Below are 20,148 nucleotides of genomic sequence, written 5' to 3'. Positions count from 1 at the left end.
AGCATAGGATGACAAAGTAAAATATTACAATGAAATGTGCAAGGACTGTTATGCATACAGATTGAAAAAATATTAAAATAGGATGCATCCCAGATGCACTCTTTGCTCGATTTTGAACCATGCAGTGTTTTCTTGTTCTGGTTCGATGACTGCTTCTTGGTCTAAGTATAGGTTTCATATTACTACACTCAAATGTTCTGGGATTTCCATTATTCTCAATGTTAGCCACAATTTGTTGTGATCTACACAGTTAATTGTCTTTGCACAGTCAAGGAAACATAAATAGACATTCCTTTGGTACTGTTTTCAGCCAAGATCCATCTGTCATTGGCAATGATGCCCCTTCTGCCATAACTTCTTCTAAATTCAACTTGCATTTCTGGTAGTTCTCTGTTGTTAGACCTTTCAAGTTGTTTTTGGATACTCTTCAGCAGGATTATTCTTTTCTGTGATACTATGGCTAAGGATACTCTTCAAAATATTGAAATTATTTCAGTGTGATATCTATATAAAGAAGTCTGGTCAAATGAGCAATATGAGAGGTCCAGTCAAATTAAACCTTTATTTCATGAGAATTTCTTGTTGATAGAGCAGTTAGGATGATTATTGGAAGCAAGAATAAAAAAGCTTCATTTTACATACTTCGGGCATGTTGGTAGGAGAGGCTATTCCTTAGAGAGGGACATCATATTTGGAAAACTGGAGGATCAGTGAAAAAGAGGAAGAACCTGGATAAGACAGGCTGAGACAGTAACTGCAGCAACGATCTCAAGTGTGCCAATGTAGCGAGGACAGTACAGGAAAGGCCAGGATTCAGATCTGTTGTTCTTACGGTGACCAGGAATCATACACGACTCAAAAGCACCTAACATCCTATGAAGAGGTCTGGTCCAATGAAACATTCATATTATAAGTATTAACTAAGGCAATCCTGTTTTATTAAAAAAAAAAAAAAACAAAACCAACAGTCAGAAAACACAACCAAACAACTTCACTACGATTGAGGTAATTCTGGCAAATAGTTATGCTCCATTGGATTGATGAGGGTGGAAATCTTTATAGGAGACTGCTTATCTTTCTTCATAAGTGGATGATGGATTCAAATATCTGACTTTTTGATTAGCAGTTCAACTCACACTATTCTGTTATGACCCTTTTTAGGTGCTTCTGAGGGGCCTATCACTCACAGCAAACCTATGAACAACAGATCTGAATGCTGCCTATCCTGTGCCACCCTTATCATCTCTGATCTCTTTGATTCCACTGTCACAATCACCATGTATATCCATCTTGTTGAGGGTCTTCCTCCCTTATACTGACCCTCCACTTTTCCAAGCAGGATGTCTTTTTCCAAGGACTGGCTCCTACTAGCAACATATCCAAAGTACATGAGACAAAATTTCACCATTCTTGCTTCTAAGGTCATCCTGGTTGCACTTTCTCCAGAACGTATTTGTTTGTTCTTTTGCCAGTTTATGGGATATTCAGTATTCTCCCATACCACAACTCAAAGTAACTAATTCTTCTGTCATATATAATCACTGTTCAACTTTCTGGTGCATAATAAGCAATTGAAAAAGAATATGGTTTGAATATTGTGTACCTTAATCTTTAAACTGACATTGTTGCTCCTCAGCACTGTGGACAGGTCCTTGACAGAAGATATTCCCAATGCAATATGTCTTTTACTTTATTGATTGCTGATACCAAGAGTACTGATTGTGGATCAAAGCAAAATGAAATTGTTGACAGTTTCAATTTTTACTCCATCTATCATGATATTGTCTATTTGTCTAGTGGTGAAGATTTCTGGTTTCTTGAAAAAAATAATTTACATTAAAGACTATAGTATTTCATCTTGTATTGAAAGCTTTTCACATCCTCTTCACTTTCAGCAAGCAAAGTTGCATCATAGTATATTGATAATTCTTCCTTTAATCCTAATGTCACATTATTTTTTAACAAAGATCAGCATCTTGAATGATTTGCACAACATACAGATTGAATAAGTAAGGAGAAAAGGCATAGCCCTAACTCACACTTTCTTGATTTTAAACCAAGTAGCTCTTTGGTCTAGGTATTGTTGTTGCTGAGTACTGTCAAGTCCTAAACAACCCATAACTGATTTCCCACCAGGTTTTCAAAAGTATTAAATTACACAAAAGAGACTGTCTATCTTCCTCTCATGAAGCAGCTGGTAGATTCAAACAGCATACCTTTAGGTTGGCAGCACATTGTCACTAAGCCATGAGAGCTCCCTGTGCTCTAGGTATGTGGTTGTGTACCACTGATTGGGAACTCACACATCACTAGTGAGTTTTCAGAAATACTAAATTTCAGGAGAGAAGATTATTCATCTTTCCCACAGAACAGTTGATAGATTCAAACACTAAGCATTTGAATTGATATCACAACTTTTTAGCATTAAACTACCAAAGCTCCCTACAATTCTATGTATATTGAAAGCATTGTAGGTATAGGTTTCATGAAATGTGTCATGACTTCTGTTCTCAAGAAGCTCTCATTTAAATAACATTTATGTAATCTCTCTTCAATTCACATAAATTAATTGAGAAAATTGATTATATCTTATATTGGAATCTGGTCCCTTACATCACAAGAAAAAGAAAAGTAAAAGAAGTATATCTTAGACTCGGGAAAATACATGAATTTTTAAAGTCTAAATTAGGATTAAAATAGGGCCAGTGACAAAAGGTTTCTGCACTTCTCCAAACTGAAGAAACTTCAGACAAAAGTAAAGAAGTTTAGCAAGAACAATAAATTACCGACCAGATTATTTTGTCTACATTTCTAATGGATCAGATAGAGTAAGAGTAGGCCAGCTCTGTGGAGGCCAAGGTGAATTAGAAAAGCAAGCTCGTGTCTTCTCTCCTCAGTGTAAACTACAGCATTAAAAACCTTTCCCTATGTTTATTTTGAGTTGGCTGAGGTTGCTGAATTTGATGCAAACATTTCGCCAGCAGGGCTTTGAGTTCTCCCACTAGGCTTATTAAATGGACAACAGCAGCTCCCTTTCCCCAGCTACAGAGTGACCGATCTTTCAATGTTTATTATTGTTTCATGCCTCTACCAACAGTGATGATTTTTGCTGAACTTTGGCATTTACTTTTGCCTTGAGTAATCCTCCTGTACCTTCATTAAATTTCCCTATAAATTCTCTTTCTTGGAATAGAAAATATCAATGTAAACATTAAATATTTAACATGCTCAAGTTGTATATTTCTCCTTTCCAACTCCGTCTCATATTCCTAGTTACGTCCCACCAAAGGGCCTCTTGCTAATTAAACAACTCACCTGACCTTCTTCCAAGAATTTCCACCGGATTGCATGCATCTTCTCCTCTAAAACAACTGAAACTCTAAATAGCATCATGACATCACTCCCTCAACCATCTCATCTTCTCTTATTAAATACTAAATAAGGCAAACATGTTAGGAGATCGTGTTTACGTTATGGTTGAAATGCAAAATTTACATGAAAAATAGCAGTGGCAAATAATATCCGAATTTTAGGAAAACTATTTCATATCTGACTTGCCTTTAGTTAGGATACTTCTATCATGGCAAAAGAATTACCATAAAGCAAGTTGTTTGTTTGGTGTTTTTTTTTTTTAAATCATCTATCATTTTCCAGATCTTTTACTCTTTAATCTTGTTAAAGATTATTTTAAAGTAAAAATAAATGTACCTATTCACCTGTAATTAAAGTTAAATGGCAATTTATTTTTCTGCCTTGAGTTTTCATTCTAGTTTATATCAAGAGATTTCCTTGATGCCTTATTTTATTGCTCAGCCCAATCTTAATCCTTTTGTTGTCATTCATCTGTAAACCCCATCTCACCCTGTCTCCAATGTAGCAGCCTTTCAAATCAATTAGATGACAGTACAGAGTTTAAGTTCCACGAGCAGAGACTAATTAAGGGATTCTGCTAGTACAAGCAAAAGTTAGTGTTAGAAGAGACCAAAAGCAGATACGTATTTTTAAAAGCATTTACTTTTCAGTCCATACCTTTAATTAGCTGCATAACTCCAGGGACTATAATTATCAGAATTGCTGTGAGCTTGCAAAAGGTTAGGAAAATCTGGATCCGGGCACTCCAGCTGACACTCATGCTATTTAGGACCATCACTACAGCTGCAAGTAAACAAGTGGAGTTAAAATGGTGAACCTTAGTGGAAATGAAGACATCTTAGACGCTTGTTATTCAAAATCTAGTCCATGAACCAGCAGTGTGGGCTCTGTTAGAAGCGTATTAGAAATTTCAGAATCTCTGACCCTACCCTATACATAATAAAAGAAAATCTACATTTTTACAAGATCTCCAGTGACTTTTAAACACATTAAAGTTTAAGGCAACTACCTCGATCATAATCTCTTAAAACTCAACACGCATTGTCATCATATCAATTCTAACTCAGTTTCCAAGGCTGTCAGTCTTAACCCATAGAAATGTCCCACTTTTCACCTGTGGAGCAGCAAACCTCCTGAGACACCGGGCCTTTGGATAAGTGTTGCATATGAGCCCCAGCCTCCAGAGAGTAATGCTTACTCTCCTATTCTTTGTCTTCTTCCTGGTAACAATTTCAATTAAACACTATGGACTGAATGACAACGAGTTGGATTGTTTTGGTTGTTGCTTGCATATGTTATAAAGAATGTATTATATAGTACTCTAACAATCACATAAAAGTAGTTTCCAACTGAATTCCAAAATACTATGCAATGAGATTGCTAAATTAAACACCTTAGCTCAATAAAACAGCTATTTCTTATCATGATGGTTACACACATATCAACGTGCTACCATGAATTACATTCAAAAAAGGTTAAAATGCAGAGAATTTAACTGATATTCTTCACTATTGAGATTAGTCTTCCTGGGTGCCATCAATCCATGTCTGACTCACAATGATTCTAGTAACAGAATGGAAACATCCCAAAAAGCTTCCTTGATTACAATTTTTACACAATTAGATCAACAGGTCTTTTCTTCCATGGAATGACTGGTGAGTTCCAAGCACAGTAATTAACTGTTGTGCCACCACTACGCTAGCTTTCACTAGCATTCTTATTTTTTTCCACTCCAATTTCCAACTGAAATACCAAGGACACTTTCAAACTCTTCAAAAAAAAAAATAAAAAGGCTTCCAAGATACCTTTTTTATTTAACAAAACGTTATAAGCAACCAGCCCAAAATAATTCCCAAAGATGCACACTGGGTCTGCAGCCAGAATAACTCCCTTTTCTTAATGTTATAGCAATTTCTAAGGTGAACCTTCAGAACAGAAAAAGTGCTGCACCTCTGTATTGCTAGTACCACTTCTAAGCCTATACCAGATACTCACTACAATAATAATCTTTTCTTAAATGTATGAATAAATCTATTAAACAGATCCTTACTTAGAAAACTATCTTTAACCAGAGAGGAAGAGTAGTAATTTATGAACTTCTCTCAAACCCTGATGGAATGATTGAGATAATTCTAGGCAGTAGATTTCAACTTTATGAATATTCCACAAACTTACTCCTCCTGTTAAGAACAAAACAAAACTAAAAAAAAAAAAAAAAAAAAAAAAAAAGATCTCTGGTGGCCTAGTGGCAAGAAGCTGTACTGCAATCCCAGAGGTAAGTGGATCAAGTCCACCAAATACTCTGCTGGAGAAGGAGGGACAATATTCTCCTGTACCAGTCAGATCTGACTTGACGGCACACACAAAAAATAATAATTTTTTTTTAAAAAATAGTTTGTTCTTATTATCCACAAGCTCTATTTTTAAAAAGCTTCATTCTCTCTATTTACACAATGACAAAAATGTAAAAAGATGTATCTCAGGGGATTAAACAAGAAAGAGATCTCTTATAATTCAAGTTGAAAGTTGGGAAAATTTTTCCTCTGTACAGTTGGTGGATAGCCTTTGGGAGGTCCCCAATTAAAAGAAGCCTGGAAGCAAGAGTGGCATCCACTTCCGTAATAGCTTGCCTCTGGAAACCCTATAAACCTGGAGAAAGGATGAAAGTCACACAAGTGTTGAGGACTTTCGTTCATAGGGTTGCTGTGAGTCATTGGCCTAGTGGTCAGAAAGTGATGCTACCAAGCCAAAGGTGGGTGACTCGAATATGCAGCCCTTAGGCCTGTTTTTAATTGTTTTTGGTCAAACTCTCTTCTAGGTCCTATAGCCTGGTGTGTCCACTTGCCGTACAGAGGTAACTTGTGATTGCTGTGAAGCTGAACACTGTGACATTGATGTGTCAAATGTGTTAATGGTTACCCATAGTGGACAGTGTGTTTGGCAGAGCTCCCTGATTAAAACAAGCTTGGAAGCAGGAGTGGCATCCACTTCCATAATAGTTTGCCTCCGGAAACCCTATGAACCTGGAGAAAGGATGAAAGTCACACAAGTGTTGAGGACTTCCTTCATAGGGTCTCTATGAGTCACCTATGACTCAATGGCACTTAACAACATTCCCTGAATTTATTAACTATGATATATTATTAACTAGCTCATTTCAGACATTATGAATCACCACAAACTAACAATGATAAACAGAATTTCCAAACCCACCTCTGTCAAGTTGAATCTAAGTCACAGTGACTATACAGGACAGAGTAGAACTGCTCCATAGGGTTTCCAAGACTGCACTCTACAGAAGCAGACAGCCAGAACAGAAGTAGACCTGCTAGTGGGCTCAAACTTCCACCTTTCATTTAGCATTTGAGCATTTTAACCACTCTGACACTAGAGTTTCTTTTTTGAAATCATAACAAACCTAAGACATAGTAGAAATCACTAATAAGGCTTTTTGGGGTTTTGGTTTGGTGTTTTTGTTGTTGTTGGTTTTGTTTTGTTTTGTTTTTTAATGTGAGTAGACTGGAGGAATGATTGAGCGGGTTCAAGCTGCCAACCATTTGGCTATCAGTTTACTTATTTCACTGCCAAGGCTCTTTTCTTAACCTTAACAATAGACTTAATAAATAATCTACTTTGAATATGTTCTGCTTTTTTCTTTTCAGATTTTTAAAGAAAAAACTATTGTGCATATAGCTTTGGTCCATAAATGAGGAAACCTAGGATGTACTTAATATTTTAATTCAGTAATACATATAGTCAAGATATATTTATATATAATTTCTCTTCTTCTAAATCAACTATTCTGTTTTCTACATTGGCTTTCCAAGGCTGAGGAGAATGGGCAAACTCATCTCATGCCTACTGCCTCTGTAAACCTGCTGGAGGGTCGGCTATGGGTCGGCCTCAGCTTGATGGTACACAGTAATAACAACAATGTTTATTGGAAGTGATCTTTAAGACTTTGTTCCCATGGAGCCACTGACAAATTCAAACTTCTGGGCTTCTGGTTAACAGCCAAGGGCTTGGACATTACACAACCAGGGATCCTCTTTGCATATTCGTTAAATATTTTTTAATTATGTATGAGAAGACTTTGTTTTTGTTGGGTTGAAACAGCCCAGCCACATGTAACTAAAAATTCTATCATGAGTATGCAATTAATTTATTTCTATGTAGCTTTCTAATTCAGAGTAGTTATAACTCAATCAAAAGATCATCTTGATTAAAGCAACAATTTGATTAATATCTAGAATTAAGTTCTCCTTTTCCATAATATTCTAGGGCTCAGAATTTAGACTTTCATAGGAAAAACAAAAATTGTAGTCTCATTCATACAATTTTGTACAAGTTCCTCTTTTTCATTATCTTGTTAAAATATTATCTGTGCCCACTATAAAAATTAACAACTTTCTAATTTAGATGGAATAAAATTCCTAGTTAAAATATGAAACTAAAAATCAAACAAAAGATTCTTATCATTATCATCAGCAGGCAGTTCAAAGTGACAGCTACTAACACAATAAAATATGTTAACATAATTTAACACAATTTTTTATGTATAATCCATTTATAGTCTTATTAACAGTGTGGTTTTTATTTTCTTATTTTAAAGGTTATATATCATTATCTTCTGGCCAATACAAAACGGATATGTAATATCAGTTCAGAGATCACTCCATATTCTTACTAATTTATTTTCAAAAACACACTTGACAAGAAAAAAGAAACACATAGAACACAATGTTGACAGAACCCCACTATGTAACAAAGATTATATAAACTGTGCCCAAACACTTTGTTGGTGGTGTTGTCATTTTTCATGTTTATAATACTCACTTATGCCCACAGCTGTAATGAGCTTGATTGCAAGTTCAGGAATTTCACAATGAATAAAAAATGGCTCCAAAATATATCGTCCAAATGCCAGGGATATCACAGCAGTGGCTGCAGGGCTAGATAATATAAATTAAGCTTAACTACAAGAAAAAGAAGACAAATAGCATTCCCACCATTTTTTTCCTTTCCATGAAGAATCATTATTCAACATTTGTAACATGGACCAAAAAAATCTATAATTTTCAAAATTTCATGTTTCATTAGGTTCCTATAGACTTTACAAATGAAGTATTGTCAATAACACTTGTGGCAATTTCAAAATTTACTGCATATTTAAGAACAAATCTTATTTACTACTTCATATAATTACAGAACTATACCTAACAAAAACCAGACTTTTGTTTAATTTTTCCCCCAGCAGTCAATTATTAAACTCTAGCCCAATGATGAGTTTACTAACTGGCACCTATCTAATGGTTTTGGCCTCGTCAGAGGAATGAATAGATTACTCAAACTTGGTTTTTGGAGGTTTGATTTTTTTTTTTTAAGGTTTAATTCTTATTTGTAAATAGACTTTTATGTTTAATACTGATTTATTCATATTTTTCCTGTATGAACATAAATTTGAAGAGTCAAGGGATTATACTTAATTCTATAAAATTATGTAAGTATAAGTATTCATTGAAAAGTAAAAAATACTTTTTAAAATAGTTTCTTTTCTATTGGTTTTGCATACAAAATTCATATACATTGTATTTAATTCATATACATTTTGTTTCACACATTCATTTATTCACATTCTGTTTCATATGATACTTCTCTACATTGTTTTTATAAAATTAATCATTACCTTCTTGTAATTTTACATAATTGAAAAAAAATGCATGACACAAACATAGACAATAAGTTTAAGTACATAGAAAAACAATTTGGAAACTGTTCTATCCTAATTTCTTCAAATATTCCTGTAAGAGAATTAAACAAACCATATTGCTTTACTTTCGGCAGAATATTAAATGATCCAGGAAGTATTAAAAGAAGATGGAAAGAATATACTGAGTCACTGTGTCAAAAGAAATTGGCAGACACAGAAGAATTTAATGAAATAACATATGAGTAAGAGCCTATGGTGATGAAGGAAGAAGATCAAGCTGCTTTGAAGGAAATAGAGAAAAATAAGGCCCCAGGAATAGATGGTATACAAACTGATGTATTTTAGCTAACTGATATGCCCTGGATGTGCTCACCAAGTTGTACCAAGAAATCTAGAAGAGATCTTTATTCGTTCCCATCCCAAAGAAAGGTGACCCAACAGAAAGTGGAAACTATAGAACAATATCATTGATTTCACATGCAAGCAAGATTCTAGTGAAGATTATCCAAAAACGACTGGAACAGCACATCAGCAGAGAACTGCCAGAAGTCCAGGCTGGGTTTAGAAGGGGTCGTGGTACTAAGGATATTGTACCTAATGTTAAATGGATCTTAGCTGAAAGAGGGAATACCAGAGAATATCTATCTGTGTTTCATTGTGTTTCAATGCAAAGGGGTTTGACTGTGTGGATCATAACAAACTGTGGCTGACTCTGAGAAGAATAGGAATCCCAGAACACTTAATCGTGCTAATGCAAAATCTATACTTGGACTAAGAGGGAGTCATCAGAACAGAGCAAGGAAACACTGAATGGTTGAAACTTGGGAAGGGTGTGCGCCAGGGGTGTGTCCTATCTCCATACCTTTTCAACCTGTAGACAGAACAGATTATCCAAGAGGCTGGGCTCTATAAGGAGAAGTGTGGCATCAGGATTGGTGGAAGATCTATCAACAATCTGTGTTATGCAAATGACACAACCCTGCTTGCTGAAACTGAGGAGGACTTAAAGCGCTTGCTGCAGAGGGTCAAGGAGTGCAGTCTTCAATATAGATTGAGGTTGAATATCAAGAAGACAAAGATTTTCACCACTGGACCAATTGGCAGCATCAAGATGGATGGTGAAGAGATTGAGATTGTTAACAACTTTAGTCTGCTTGGCTCCACAGTCAACACTCTTGGCACCAGCAGCCAGGAAATTAAAAGACACATTGCAATGGGAAAGTCTGCTGTTAGGGACCTCTCCAAAGTACTGAAAAGTAATGGTGTCACTCTGGAGACTAAGGTGTGTCTGATCACTTGTTGTGCATCAGAAAGTTGGACAATGACTAAGGAGGATAGCAGGAGAATTGATGCCTTTGAGCTGTGGTGCTGGAGAAGGGTATTGAGTGTACCACAGACTGCTAAAAAAACAAACAGATTCAATCTGGAGAGGGTTAAACCAGGCTGCTCCTTGGAGACAAGGATTCTGGGGCTTCGTTTGACATATTTTCGACATGTTGTAAGAGCAGACCGGTCCTTGGAGAGGGACATCATGCTTGGGAAGGTGGAGGGACAACGCAGGAGGGGAAGACCCTCTATGAGGTGGATTGATTCAGTGACTGGGGTAATCAGGATGGGTGTGACAAAGGTAGTGCAATTGGTAAGGGATAGAGCAGGGTTTAGGGCTGTTGTACATAGGCTTGCTATGAGTCGCAAGCAATTCGACAGCATATAACAACGATTATTCACTTGTCAACTTGTTATCTAATAGTTAGCATTTATAACAACAGTAAAAAAATATCTACAAACCAGTTGTTTTAAACATTAACAAAATACATGTAGCAATAATAAATGTTGAGGTGTGAGAGTAATGCTGCCTATGACGACCCGTGTTATATGTCAACTTGGCTGAATCATGCATGTTTCTCAGCTTTTTGAGCTATGCAATGATGTAATTTGACATTGATTTAGTCGTCTTCTACTTTTACACAACAATCTAGTCATTAAGCATGTTGAGAAGTAAGGAATGCATGTATACGTATAAGGAAACATTTGTTCTTTAAATACATAAGCAAGTAGGTTAAATTATTTCAATTTCTTATGATAACTTTCCCTAAATTTTTCTTCTTTCTAAGACGCAACATTCTGGCCTCATCCTTGGAGTATTAATAATACAACCACTAGCATATGGTCCCAATCTTGGCCTGCTTGTTGGAACCATTAGAAATTTCATCAGTCTCTTTTCTTCCCCCCAAAGTATTATCACTTTCTTCAGTCTCTTTTTTCACTAAGAGAGTTTCTCTCTTTCCTTCAAGCAAGATAATTTGCTCCCCTATTCTTGATCATTTGTGAATTCTGTCAATGTTTAAGTCAAAGTCTAAGTCATTTTAATATTTTCAAATACACTCCACATACACAGAAATTATTTCAATTGCATCCTTAACAATTCATAACAAGATTTCATCAGGTCTAAAAATCTACCTACTTCTGGGTGTTACTCTCAGTAAATGAATCTGAATGCCTTCTTGCTGAAGTTCTTTCAACTTATTAACTTTGTTCTTCCTTAACGTCTTAGTTTAATTTTGCTCTATCCAAAGACGCTTCTCTGACCCTTTGATGATCAGAGCACCAGGGTTTACTCTATCACATAAAGTCATCGTGTTAGCGAGGATAATAATTTTATTTTCACTGATAGGACTTCTTAATTAATGACTATTTCCTCCACCCTGAGGAGTGTAAGTACATGACTATGTCCATGTTCATCTCTATTACCCACTGTACTTATTGTATTATCTGTCATGTAGTAGGAGCTCAATATTTACTCACCATATATTGAATAAATAAATTGAATCAAATAAGCCTTGCTAAGTAATGATGGATATTATTTCTTTCATTATCACCTATGTTTTACATTTTATTTATGGCAACAGTGATTTAATCTGACAATATTACAATAATGAGAAGTACTTACATATCAAGAGTGTTAAGAAGTAGAAGAAAAATGCTAAAACTATCCAGGCAATCTCTACCTTTAAAAAAAATTGTTTGATACAAAGTTCATATATGTTGTTTTTCACACCAGATCTTTCCCATTTTGTTTACCCTTCCCCACCCATCAAATTATGTGACCCTATGATTGACATCCCCCCCTTACCAATCCTCACCCCTCTACTCCTCCCACCCTTGGATCCTAATATACCTTCTACAATAATGGTCTTATACAATATTTATCCTTATGGGACTGAATTAGTTCACTTAGTGTAATGCTGTCCAGTCCTTCCCAAGTTAGGAAGTGATTTATAAAATCTTTGCTCCTGAGTGCTGCCAAGTATCCCATTGTATGAATGTATGACAATATCTCAATCCCTTCGATTGTGATTGGATATTTGGGCTGTTTCCATGTTCTTGCTATGGTGAATAATGCTGCTGTGAACATGAGTGTCCAAGTATCCGTTTGTGCCTCAGTTCTCATTCTTTTGGGGTATATACGAAGCAGTGGAATAACTGGGTCATATGAAATTTCTATGTTCAGCTTTTGAGGAAGCACCAAACTGGTTTTCAGAGTGGTTGTACCATTTTATAATCCCTCAATAATAAATATGAGTTCCTATCTTGCTGTATCTTTTCCAACATTTATTACTTGCTGTGCTGTTAAACTTTGCCACAGCTATTTGAGTGAGATGGTATCTCATTGTGGTTTTGACTTCCATCTCTCTTATTGCCAGTGATTTTGAGCATTTCTTTATGTGCCTGTTGGTCATCCGAATATTTTTCTCTGTGAAAATTCTGTCCATGTCTTTTGCCCATTTTGTAATTGGTTATAAGGATTTGGTATTCTTTTTTCCCCCCTGTGTAGTACCTGCAGGATTCTGTAAACTTTTGATATGAGACCCTTGTCTGAAATGGTATTGTCAAATGCTTTTTTTCCCCATGCAGTAAGTTTTCTTTTCACTGTGTTGGGAAAAGTTTTTTATGCACACAGGGATTTAATCTTTAGAAGGTCCCATTCATCAATATTATCCTCTCCAGATTGTACATTTCTGGCTATATTTGTAAGTCTCTTTATACCATAGAATTGACTAAGCTAGATCCCGGTTTGTTTCTGATGAACTTTATGGTTTGGGGCTTTACTCCCAGGTCTCTGATCCACTTTGAGTTGATTTTTTTTTATATTGTGTGCGATGTGGATCTTGTTTCAGCTTTCTGCAGGTAGCAGTTCAGTTTTGCCAGCATTATTTGTTGAAGAAGTTGTCATTTCCCCAGTGGATAGGATTTATTTCCTTGTTGAATATCAGTTGACCATAGAGAGCTTGATCTATTTCTGGGTTCTCAATTCAGCTCCATTGGTCTATGTGCCTATCATTGCACCAGTACCATGCTGCTTTAGTTACTACTGCTGTGATATCCATGAGTGCTATGCCTCCCGTTTCATTTTTGTTTCTCATAAGTGGTTTGCTTATTCGTGGTGTCTTTCCTATCAAAACAAACTTGACAAATTCCTTTTTGATATCTTTGAAAAGTGGATTTGATATCTGTATTGTGACTGCATTGAACATGTAGATTGCTTTTGATAGGGTTGTCATTTTCAAAATGCTGAGTCTTCCTATTCATGAACAGGGCACATTTCCCCATTTTCTTTAGGTCTTTTAGTGTGTCTTTCAGAATGGTAAGTAGTTGTCTTTGTATCTCTAATTGGGTTCAAAAATCTCAATTTGTGGTTGTCTACTGTAAATAGTATTGCTTTCTGGGTTTCCTTTTCTGAGTTCTCTTTGGTACTGTAGATGAATGCCTCTGATTTTTGGATATTGATCTTACATGCTGAAACTCTACTAAACTGGTGTACCAGCTCTACCAGTTTTTTGTTGAGTCCTGGGGGTTTTCTATTTACACTATCAAATCATTTGCATATAGCAATAGTTTGACCTTCTCTTTGCCAATCTGGATGCCTTTTATTTCCTTCTCTTGTTGTATTGCCCTAGCAAGCACTTAAAATGCAATTTTGAATAGAAGTGGTTACAGTGGGCATCCTTCTCTGGTCCCTGTTCACAAGGAAAATGCTTTCAGTTTTTCTCCATTGAGAATGATACTGGCTCTTCGTTTTACATATATGCTTTTCACCATGTTGAGGAAATTATCTTCTATTGCAATTTTGCTGTGTGTCTTTACCAGGAAATGGTGTTGGATTTAGTCAAATGCCTTTTCACCATCAATTGCTAAGATCATATGGTTCTTATTATTTGCTTTGTTAATACAGTGAATAATGTTGATTTCCTCCCCCCTTATGTTAAACTATCCTTGTATATTTGTTAGGAATCTGACTTTGTCATGATGATTTTTTTTTTTAAATGTGCTTTGGATTCTATTGGCTAGGATTTTGTTAAGGATTTTTGCATCTATAATCATGAAAGATATTAGTCTATAGTTTTGATTTTTGATAATATCTTTGCGTGGTTTTGTTATTAGGGTTATACTTCCTTCATAGAATGACTCTGGGACTGTTTCTTCTTCAATTTTTTAAAAATAATTTCAGTAAAATTGATGATAGATCCTTTCTGAATGTTTGGTAAATTGACCTGTGAAACCTTTTGGTCCAGGACTTTTCTTATTAGGAAGTCTTTTTATGACATATTCAATTTCCTCTTTTAATATGAGCCTGTTCAAGTGTTCTATATCGATCCTTGTCAGTCTGGGTAAGACATGAGTTTCAATGAATTTGTCCATTTCCTTAGGTTTTTTAACTTATCAGAGTATAACTTTTCACAGTATTCCGATATTATCGATTTAATTACATCTGGTTCTGTTGTCATCTATCATTTCTTCATCTTCTCTTTTTTTTTCTTTTCTTAAATTTGCAAGTGAGTTGGCAATTTATTGATCTTTTTGAAAACTAGCTCCTGGTCTTATTAATGGTTTAAATTGTTATTCTGTTTTCTATCTCATTAATTTCAACTCTTGTCCTTATACTTCCCTTTCTTCTAGAAGTTATAGAATTAGATTGTTATTCTTTTTCTATTTGATGAAGTTATTGAGTTACATTATTGATTTTTCTTCTTTCTTCCTTTTTTTCTGTCTGTGCCTATTGATATGAACTGCTTGAGGACTGTCTTACCTGTGTCCCAGGGGTTTTGATATGCTGAATTTTAATTTTTGTTTGTTCCAAGAAACTATTTTATTTCATTCTTGATTTCTGTTATAATCCAATCATATTCCAGAGAGTTATTCAGTTTCCACATTGAGTGATTTTATAAGTTTTACTCTCCTGTGCTTAATTTTTAGTTTTATGGCATTGTGGCTTAAGACATTTTGTGTTTTTTTCAATGTTTTTTTAATTTGTTGAGATTTGATTTTGCTCTTATACGTGATTGATTCTGGAGAATGTACCATGTACACTTAAGAAGAAAGTGAATTATTAGTTGGGTGCAGTACCCTGAATATATCCACAAGGTTGAGCTGACTGATTATATAGTTTAGATCTTCTGCATCTTTGTTACATTTCCTTTTGGGTTGACCTTTCCTTTGGTGATACGTGTGTTGAAATCTCCTACCACTATTGTAGTACTGTCTGTTTCTTTCTTCAATTGCAAGTTTTATGTATTTCTCAGGTCTATCATTTGGAGCATAAATGTTGATCAAGGTTATGTCTTCTTGATCTATTGTGCCTTTAATCAGTATGTAATGCTCTTATCTTTTCTGGCTTTCATTCTGAAGTCTATTTTATCAGAGATTAGTATTGTCACTACTGCTTTTTAGAGGTTGCCATTTGCTTCATATATATTTTTTTTCAGCCTTTGATTTAAGTTTGTCTTTCTCTTCATTTTTTAGATGTGTCTCTTGTAGGCAACATATTGATGAGCATTTTTTTTTTATCCATTCTGCTACTCTTTTTCTCTTAATTGGTACACTTAGTCCATTCACATTATTGTCAGGCCAGGTTTTCCTTTTACCATTTTGCTGTGTTTATTTTTCTGTTGGTTCTGGTTACTATGGTCCATGCACTTTCCTTTGGCTTCTCCATGTCATAGATTTCACTTATATTTCTTGTAGTTTTGGTCCTATTTTCAGAAATTCCCTTAAATTCCTTCTTTTCTGCAAAGGATCTAGTTTCTCCTTCATATTTGATGGAGAGCTTTGCTGGCTGTAGAATCTTTGGCTGGCAATTGTTTTCTTTCAACTTTGTGTATATGCCATCCCATTATCTTCTAGCTCACATGGTTTCTGCTGAGAGATCAGAGCTTAATCTAATTGTTTCCCTTTTCAGTTGACTGTTTTTCTCCTGCTGCTTTTAGAATTCTATCTTTATCTTTTGAATTGGATCATTTGACTGTGATATGTCTTGATGGGTGTTTTGGTTTTTTGGGGGGATGGGGGGGTCCAGTCTATTTGGTGTTCTCTGTGCTTCCTGAATGTGGACATCCCCCTTCTTCAAAATACCTGGTAAGTTTTCTTCTAGTATTTCTTCCACAATTTTCCCAGTGATTTCCCTGTTACTCCCCTATTCTGGAATTCCAGTCATACATATGTTGTTCCTTCTTATGTCATTCCACAAGAGTCTAATGTTTTCTTCATTTTCTTTACATCTCAACTCTGATTTTTCTTCTAGTATGTTTCCAGTGAGATTCTGGTCTTCAAGCTCACCGACTCTGTTCTATCTCTTCAGTTCTACTTTTTTATCCTGCCAATTATGCTTGGGAGGGTGGAGGGACAGTGCAGGAGGAGAAGACCTTTGATGAGATGGATTGACTCAGCAACTGGAGTAATGGGGGTAGTGCCATCAGAGACAGTGAGGTTGGCTCCAGATGGAACAGGGATTGGAGCTTTTGTATATAGAGTCACTATGAGTTGCAGGTGTCTCTACAGCACATGACAGCAACAAAAATGTGTGGGACAATTCTTCCCTTTGGCTTAATATTCTGGATTGCATTTTCATTCCTTTCTGTTATTTTCAATACTGTGTTGGCTGCACCATCTCTGTTTTGTAATGATTTTTTAAGTTCTTGTACCTCTTTATCTATGCTATCAAGTCTTTCTTCCATTCTTTGCATTTTCTTCCGTGGCTGTTCAAGTTGCTCCTCATCAATATATTTCTTCTGGATTGTGTCCCTGGGGTATTTGCTTTCTTAATTTTTTCTTCCATTCTTTGCATCTTCTTCTGAAGTTGTTCAAATAACTCCATATCAACATATTTCTTCTGGTTCACTCTATCTAAGGTATTCATTTGGTCTGGTTTTTGTTGTGGGGTTTGTTTTTTTTTGGTGTTATTTTGTTTTGTTTTGTTTTGTTTTGTTTTTAAGGTGAAGCGTTATTTTGATTTTTCATGATGACCAAGGCAGACTGCTGGTTTGTTTACATTATGTGAGTTTTTTCTTAGTAGATGTCAGGTAGCTATACAGTGACTCAGAGTATGGCAATGTTTTGTGAAGAACCTGTATATTTGTGCTCCCTTCTTGGCCCAAGGCCTGCGGTGCTGAGAGCCAGGTAGCAATGTTTCCTCCAAAGTACCTAAATGGAAAACATGTTGTTCCTTCAGAAATGTCATCCCCACCCAGCTCAAGCTGTCCTGACCCCTTCTGCTTTAGGTTAAATGTTCCCACATGCTGAAGCAAGAAAGCAGTGTTTCCCCGAAAGTGATGCTGGTGCCACATGTTGCCTGCCTGCACTGCATGTCTTCCCAGTGCCATCCTTTTTTTTCTTTTTTCTTTGAAAATAATTCTTTCTGAGCTCTGACAATATAGTACATACAATGCTGTACTACTACACAAAAGGCCGAGAATTTCTGGATATTTTGATCCATCTGGACTCCGTAGCAGGTGGATGGAAAATTTCCTTCTGTTAAGATTTACAACCCCAGTAAATTGATGGAGGGTCACTATGATTCAGAATCCATTTCATGGAAATGAGTTTTTAGTGAGGTGACCTCTACAGACATTCATTATTTTCCCCCATTATGAAGAGAAACTCAGCACTATGAACCTTAACCCCCCAAAAAAGAGTTTTAAACAAACCACAAAAAACACAAAAACAAAGCACAAACCACAAAACCAATTGTGATCTAGTCACAGCAGACTCAGAACTGGTCCTCCAGTGGACTTTTAGAGGCTATAAATGATATGGGAGTAGACTATTACCTTTCTCTATCACAGTTGCTGTTGGATTCAAACTGTCTGCCTTTGGGTTAGCTGTGTAACTTCTTACTCACTAGGTCACTAGAGTTCTTGATATACAGTCTGGTATTTAAGAGCATGGGCTCTAGATTGTACAAGTTCAAATCTCAATACATTACTGGAGTTATGACAAAGGGACTCATTTCCAAGTTTCTAGAATACAGCTTAGATTATTAATTCCTTTGTCAAAACACATGTGTGAATTCATGAACACAAATCATAAGGCTCCTCTTCTGCATTAAAATATTAAATTAAATGAAATACTTTCATTAAAGCAACATTTGACAGTGAGTTTCTTGGAAGCAGGTATTGTGCTTTATTCCAAATTAGATTTCTCTTTTTTAAAAAAAATTGTTTGCTTATCATTATTCAGAAGTAGCTTTTGTAATGAATACATTAATGAATGAGGACTATAGCTGTCTGCACAGAATGATCATGCTCATTTTGCAGAGGAGGTTTACAAAGGCCAAGCAATTATTCCAAAGTCACATAACTAATGCATCTTGTCTAAAGAAGAATTCAAATCCAACTATATCAGAATTCAAAGTCCACCATGCTGACAGGTCAGTCTTCTAAATCAGTAGTATACTCATCAAAATGCTGACTATGGGGTTTGTTTGTTTTTTACAACTTAAACTTGCAGGTACTTACTTAAAACAAATTTCCACAGTACACAGTGCACTGAAGTCAATAGAATAAGAATAATAAAAAGTGTGAGACCTGTTTTATGTGTGTGAAATGATTGCAAGTTAGTTGGTGAAAAGAAGAATGATACCTGAAATATTAAGTATGAATATAAGGTAGTTGTTGGTATGTGCCATTGAGTCACCTGCAACTCTTATGTACAACAGCTCTGAACTCTGCTGTATCCTGAGTGAGTCGCACTGTCTGTGACACATCTACCCCCATTGTCCCAGTGCAAACCATCTCATTTAGGGTCTTCCTTTCCTTTGTTGTCCCTCCACTTGTCCAAACATGATATGCTTCTCCAGGGATTGGTCCCTCCAGGCCACGTATCCAAAGTATGTAAAATAGAGTTTCAAAATCCTTGCCTCCAAGTAGCAGAGGTTTCACCCTCTCCAGGCTAAACCTGTTTCTTTTCTTGGCAGTCCATGTATATTCAATACTCTTCCCCAGCACCTCAACTCAAAAGCATTCATTCTTTGTCATCTTTGGTCACTGTCCAGCTCTCTGATGCAAAGAAAGTAACTGCAAAGCCTATAGCCTGAATCAGATGTACCTTAATCTCCAGACTGACAAATATAACATATCACATTAAATATTAAATGATAATTTTTTTCTTTTCAGAAAAAAATAAGAGAGTGACTATAAATTACAAAGAACAAATCTGTTTCAAAAGAAGTTCAGTCACTATGCTCTGTAGAAGCAAAGATGGTATCTCTTTAACTTTGGACATCTTAGTAGAAGGACCAGGGCCTAGAAAAAGAAAGCTTGGTGAATCAGAGGGTCAGTGGAAAAGCAGAAGGACTTCAACAAGATTGATTGAAACAGGCTATTTACAAAAGGCTCCAATGGAGCAGCAGTTGTAAGAATTAGACAGGACTGAGGAGATTTTTTGTGTTGTATTATTGTCATGGGAAAGTCTGCTGTTAGGGACCTCTCCAAAGTACTGAAGAGCAATGGTGTCTTTCTGGAGATTAAGGTGCGTGTGACACAGGCCATGGTCTTTGCAATCACTTGTTATGCATCAGAAAGTTGGACAATGACAAAGGAGAATAGAAGGAGAATTGATGCCTTTGAGCTGTGGTGCTGGAGAAGAGTATTGAGGGTCCCATGGACTGCTAGGAAAACAAACAGATTCATCCTGGAAAGGGTTAAACCAGGCGGCCCCCTGAAAGCAAGGATTCTGAGGCTCCATCTAACATACTTTGGACATGTTCTAAGGAGGGACAGGTCCTTGGAGAA

The 20,148-nt window shown here is 36.0% G+C and overlaps 1 protein-coding gene across 1 annotated transcript in view; it reads right to left on the bottom strand.

Annotated features, from left to right (window-relative positions):
- The window catches only part of SLC7A11 (solute carrier family 7 (anionic amino acid transporter light chain, xc- system), member 11), a 113,223-nt gene that overhangs the window by 86,814 nt on the left and 6,261 nt on the right, over window positions 1-20,148 (bottom strand). The window contains exons 3-4 of the mRNA XM_006902769.1: window positions 8,209-8,324; window positions 4,030-4,155 (exon numbers count right to left, since the gene is read on the bottom strand). Coding sequence (XP_006902831.1) covers window positions 4,030-4,155; window positions 8,209-8,324 — 242 coding nt within the window. The remainder of the gene's footprint in view (window positions 1-4,029; window positions 4,156-8,208; window positions 8,325-20,148) is intronic.

This window comes from Elephantulus edwardii, unplaced genomic scaffold (genome assembly GCF_000299155.1).
Source record: "Elephantulus edwardii isolate Elephantulus edwardi_28Jun2011 unplaced genomic scaffold, EleEdw1.0 scaffold00448, whole genome shotgun sequence".
NCBI lineage: Eukaryota > Metazoa > Chordata > Mammalia > Macroscelidea > Macroscelididae > Elephantulus > Elephantulus edwardii.
This window is presented reverse-complemented; position numbering and strand designations above follow the sequence as displayed.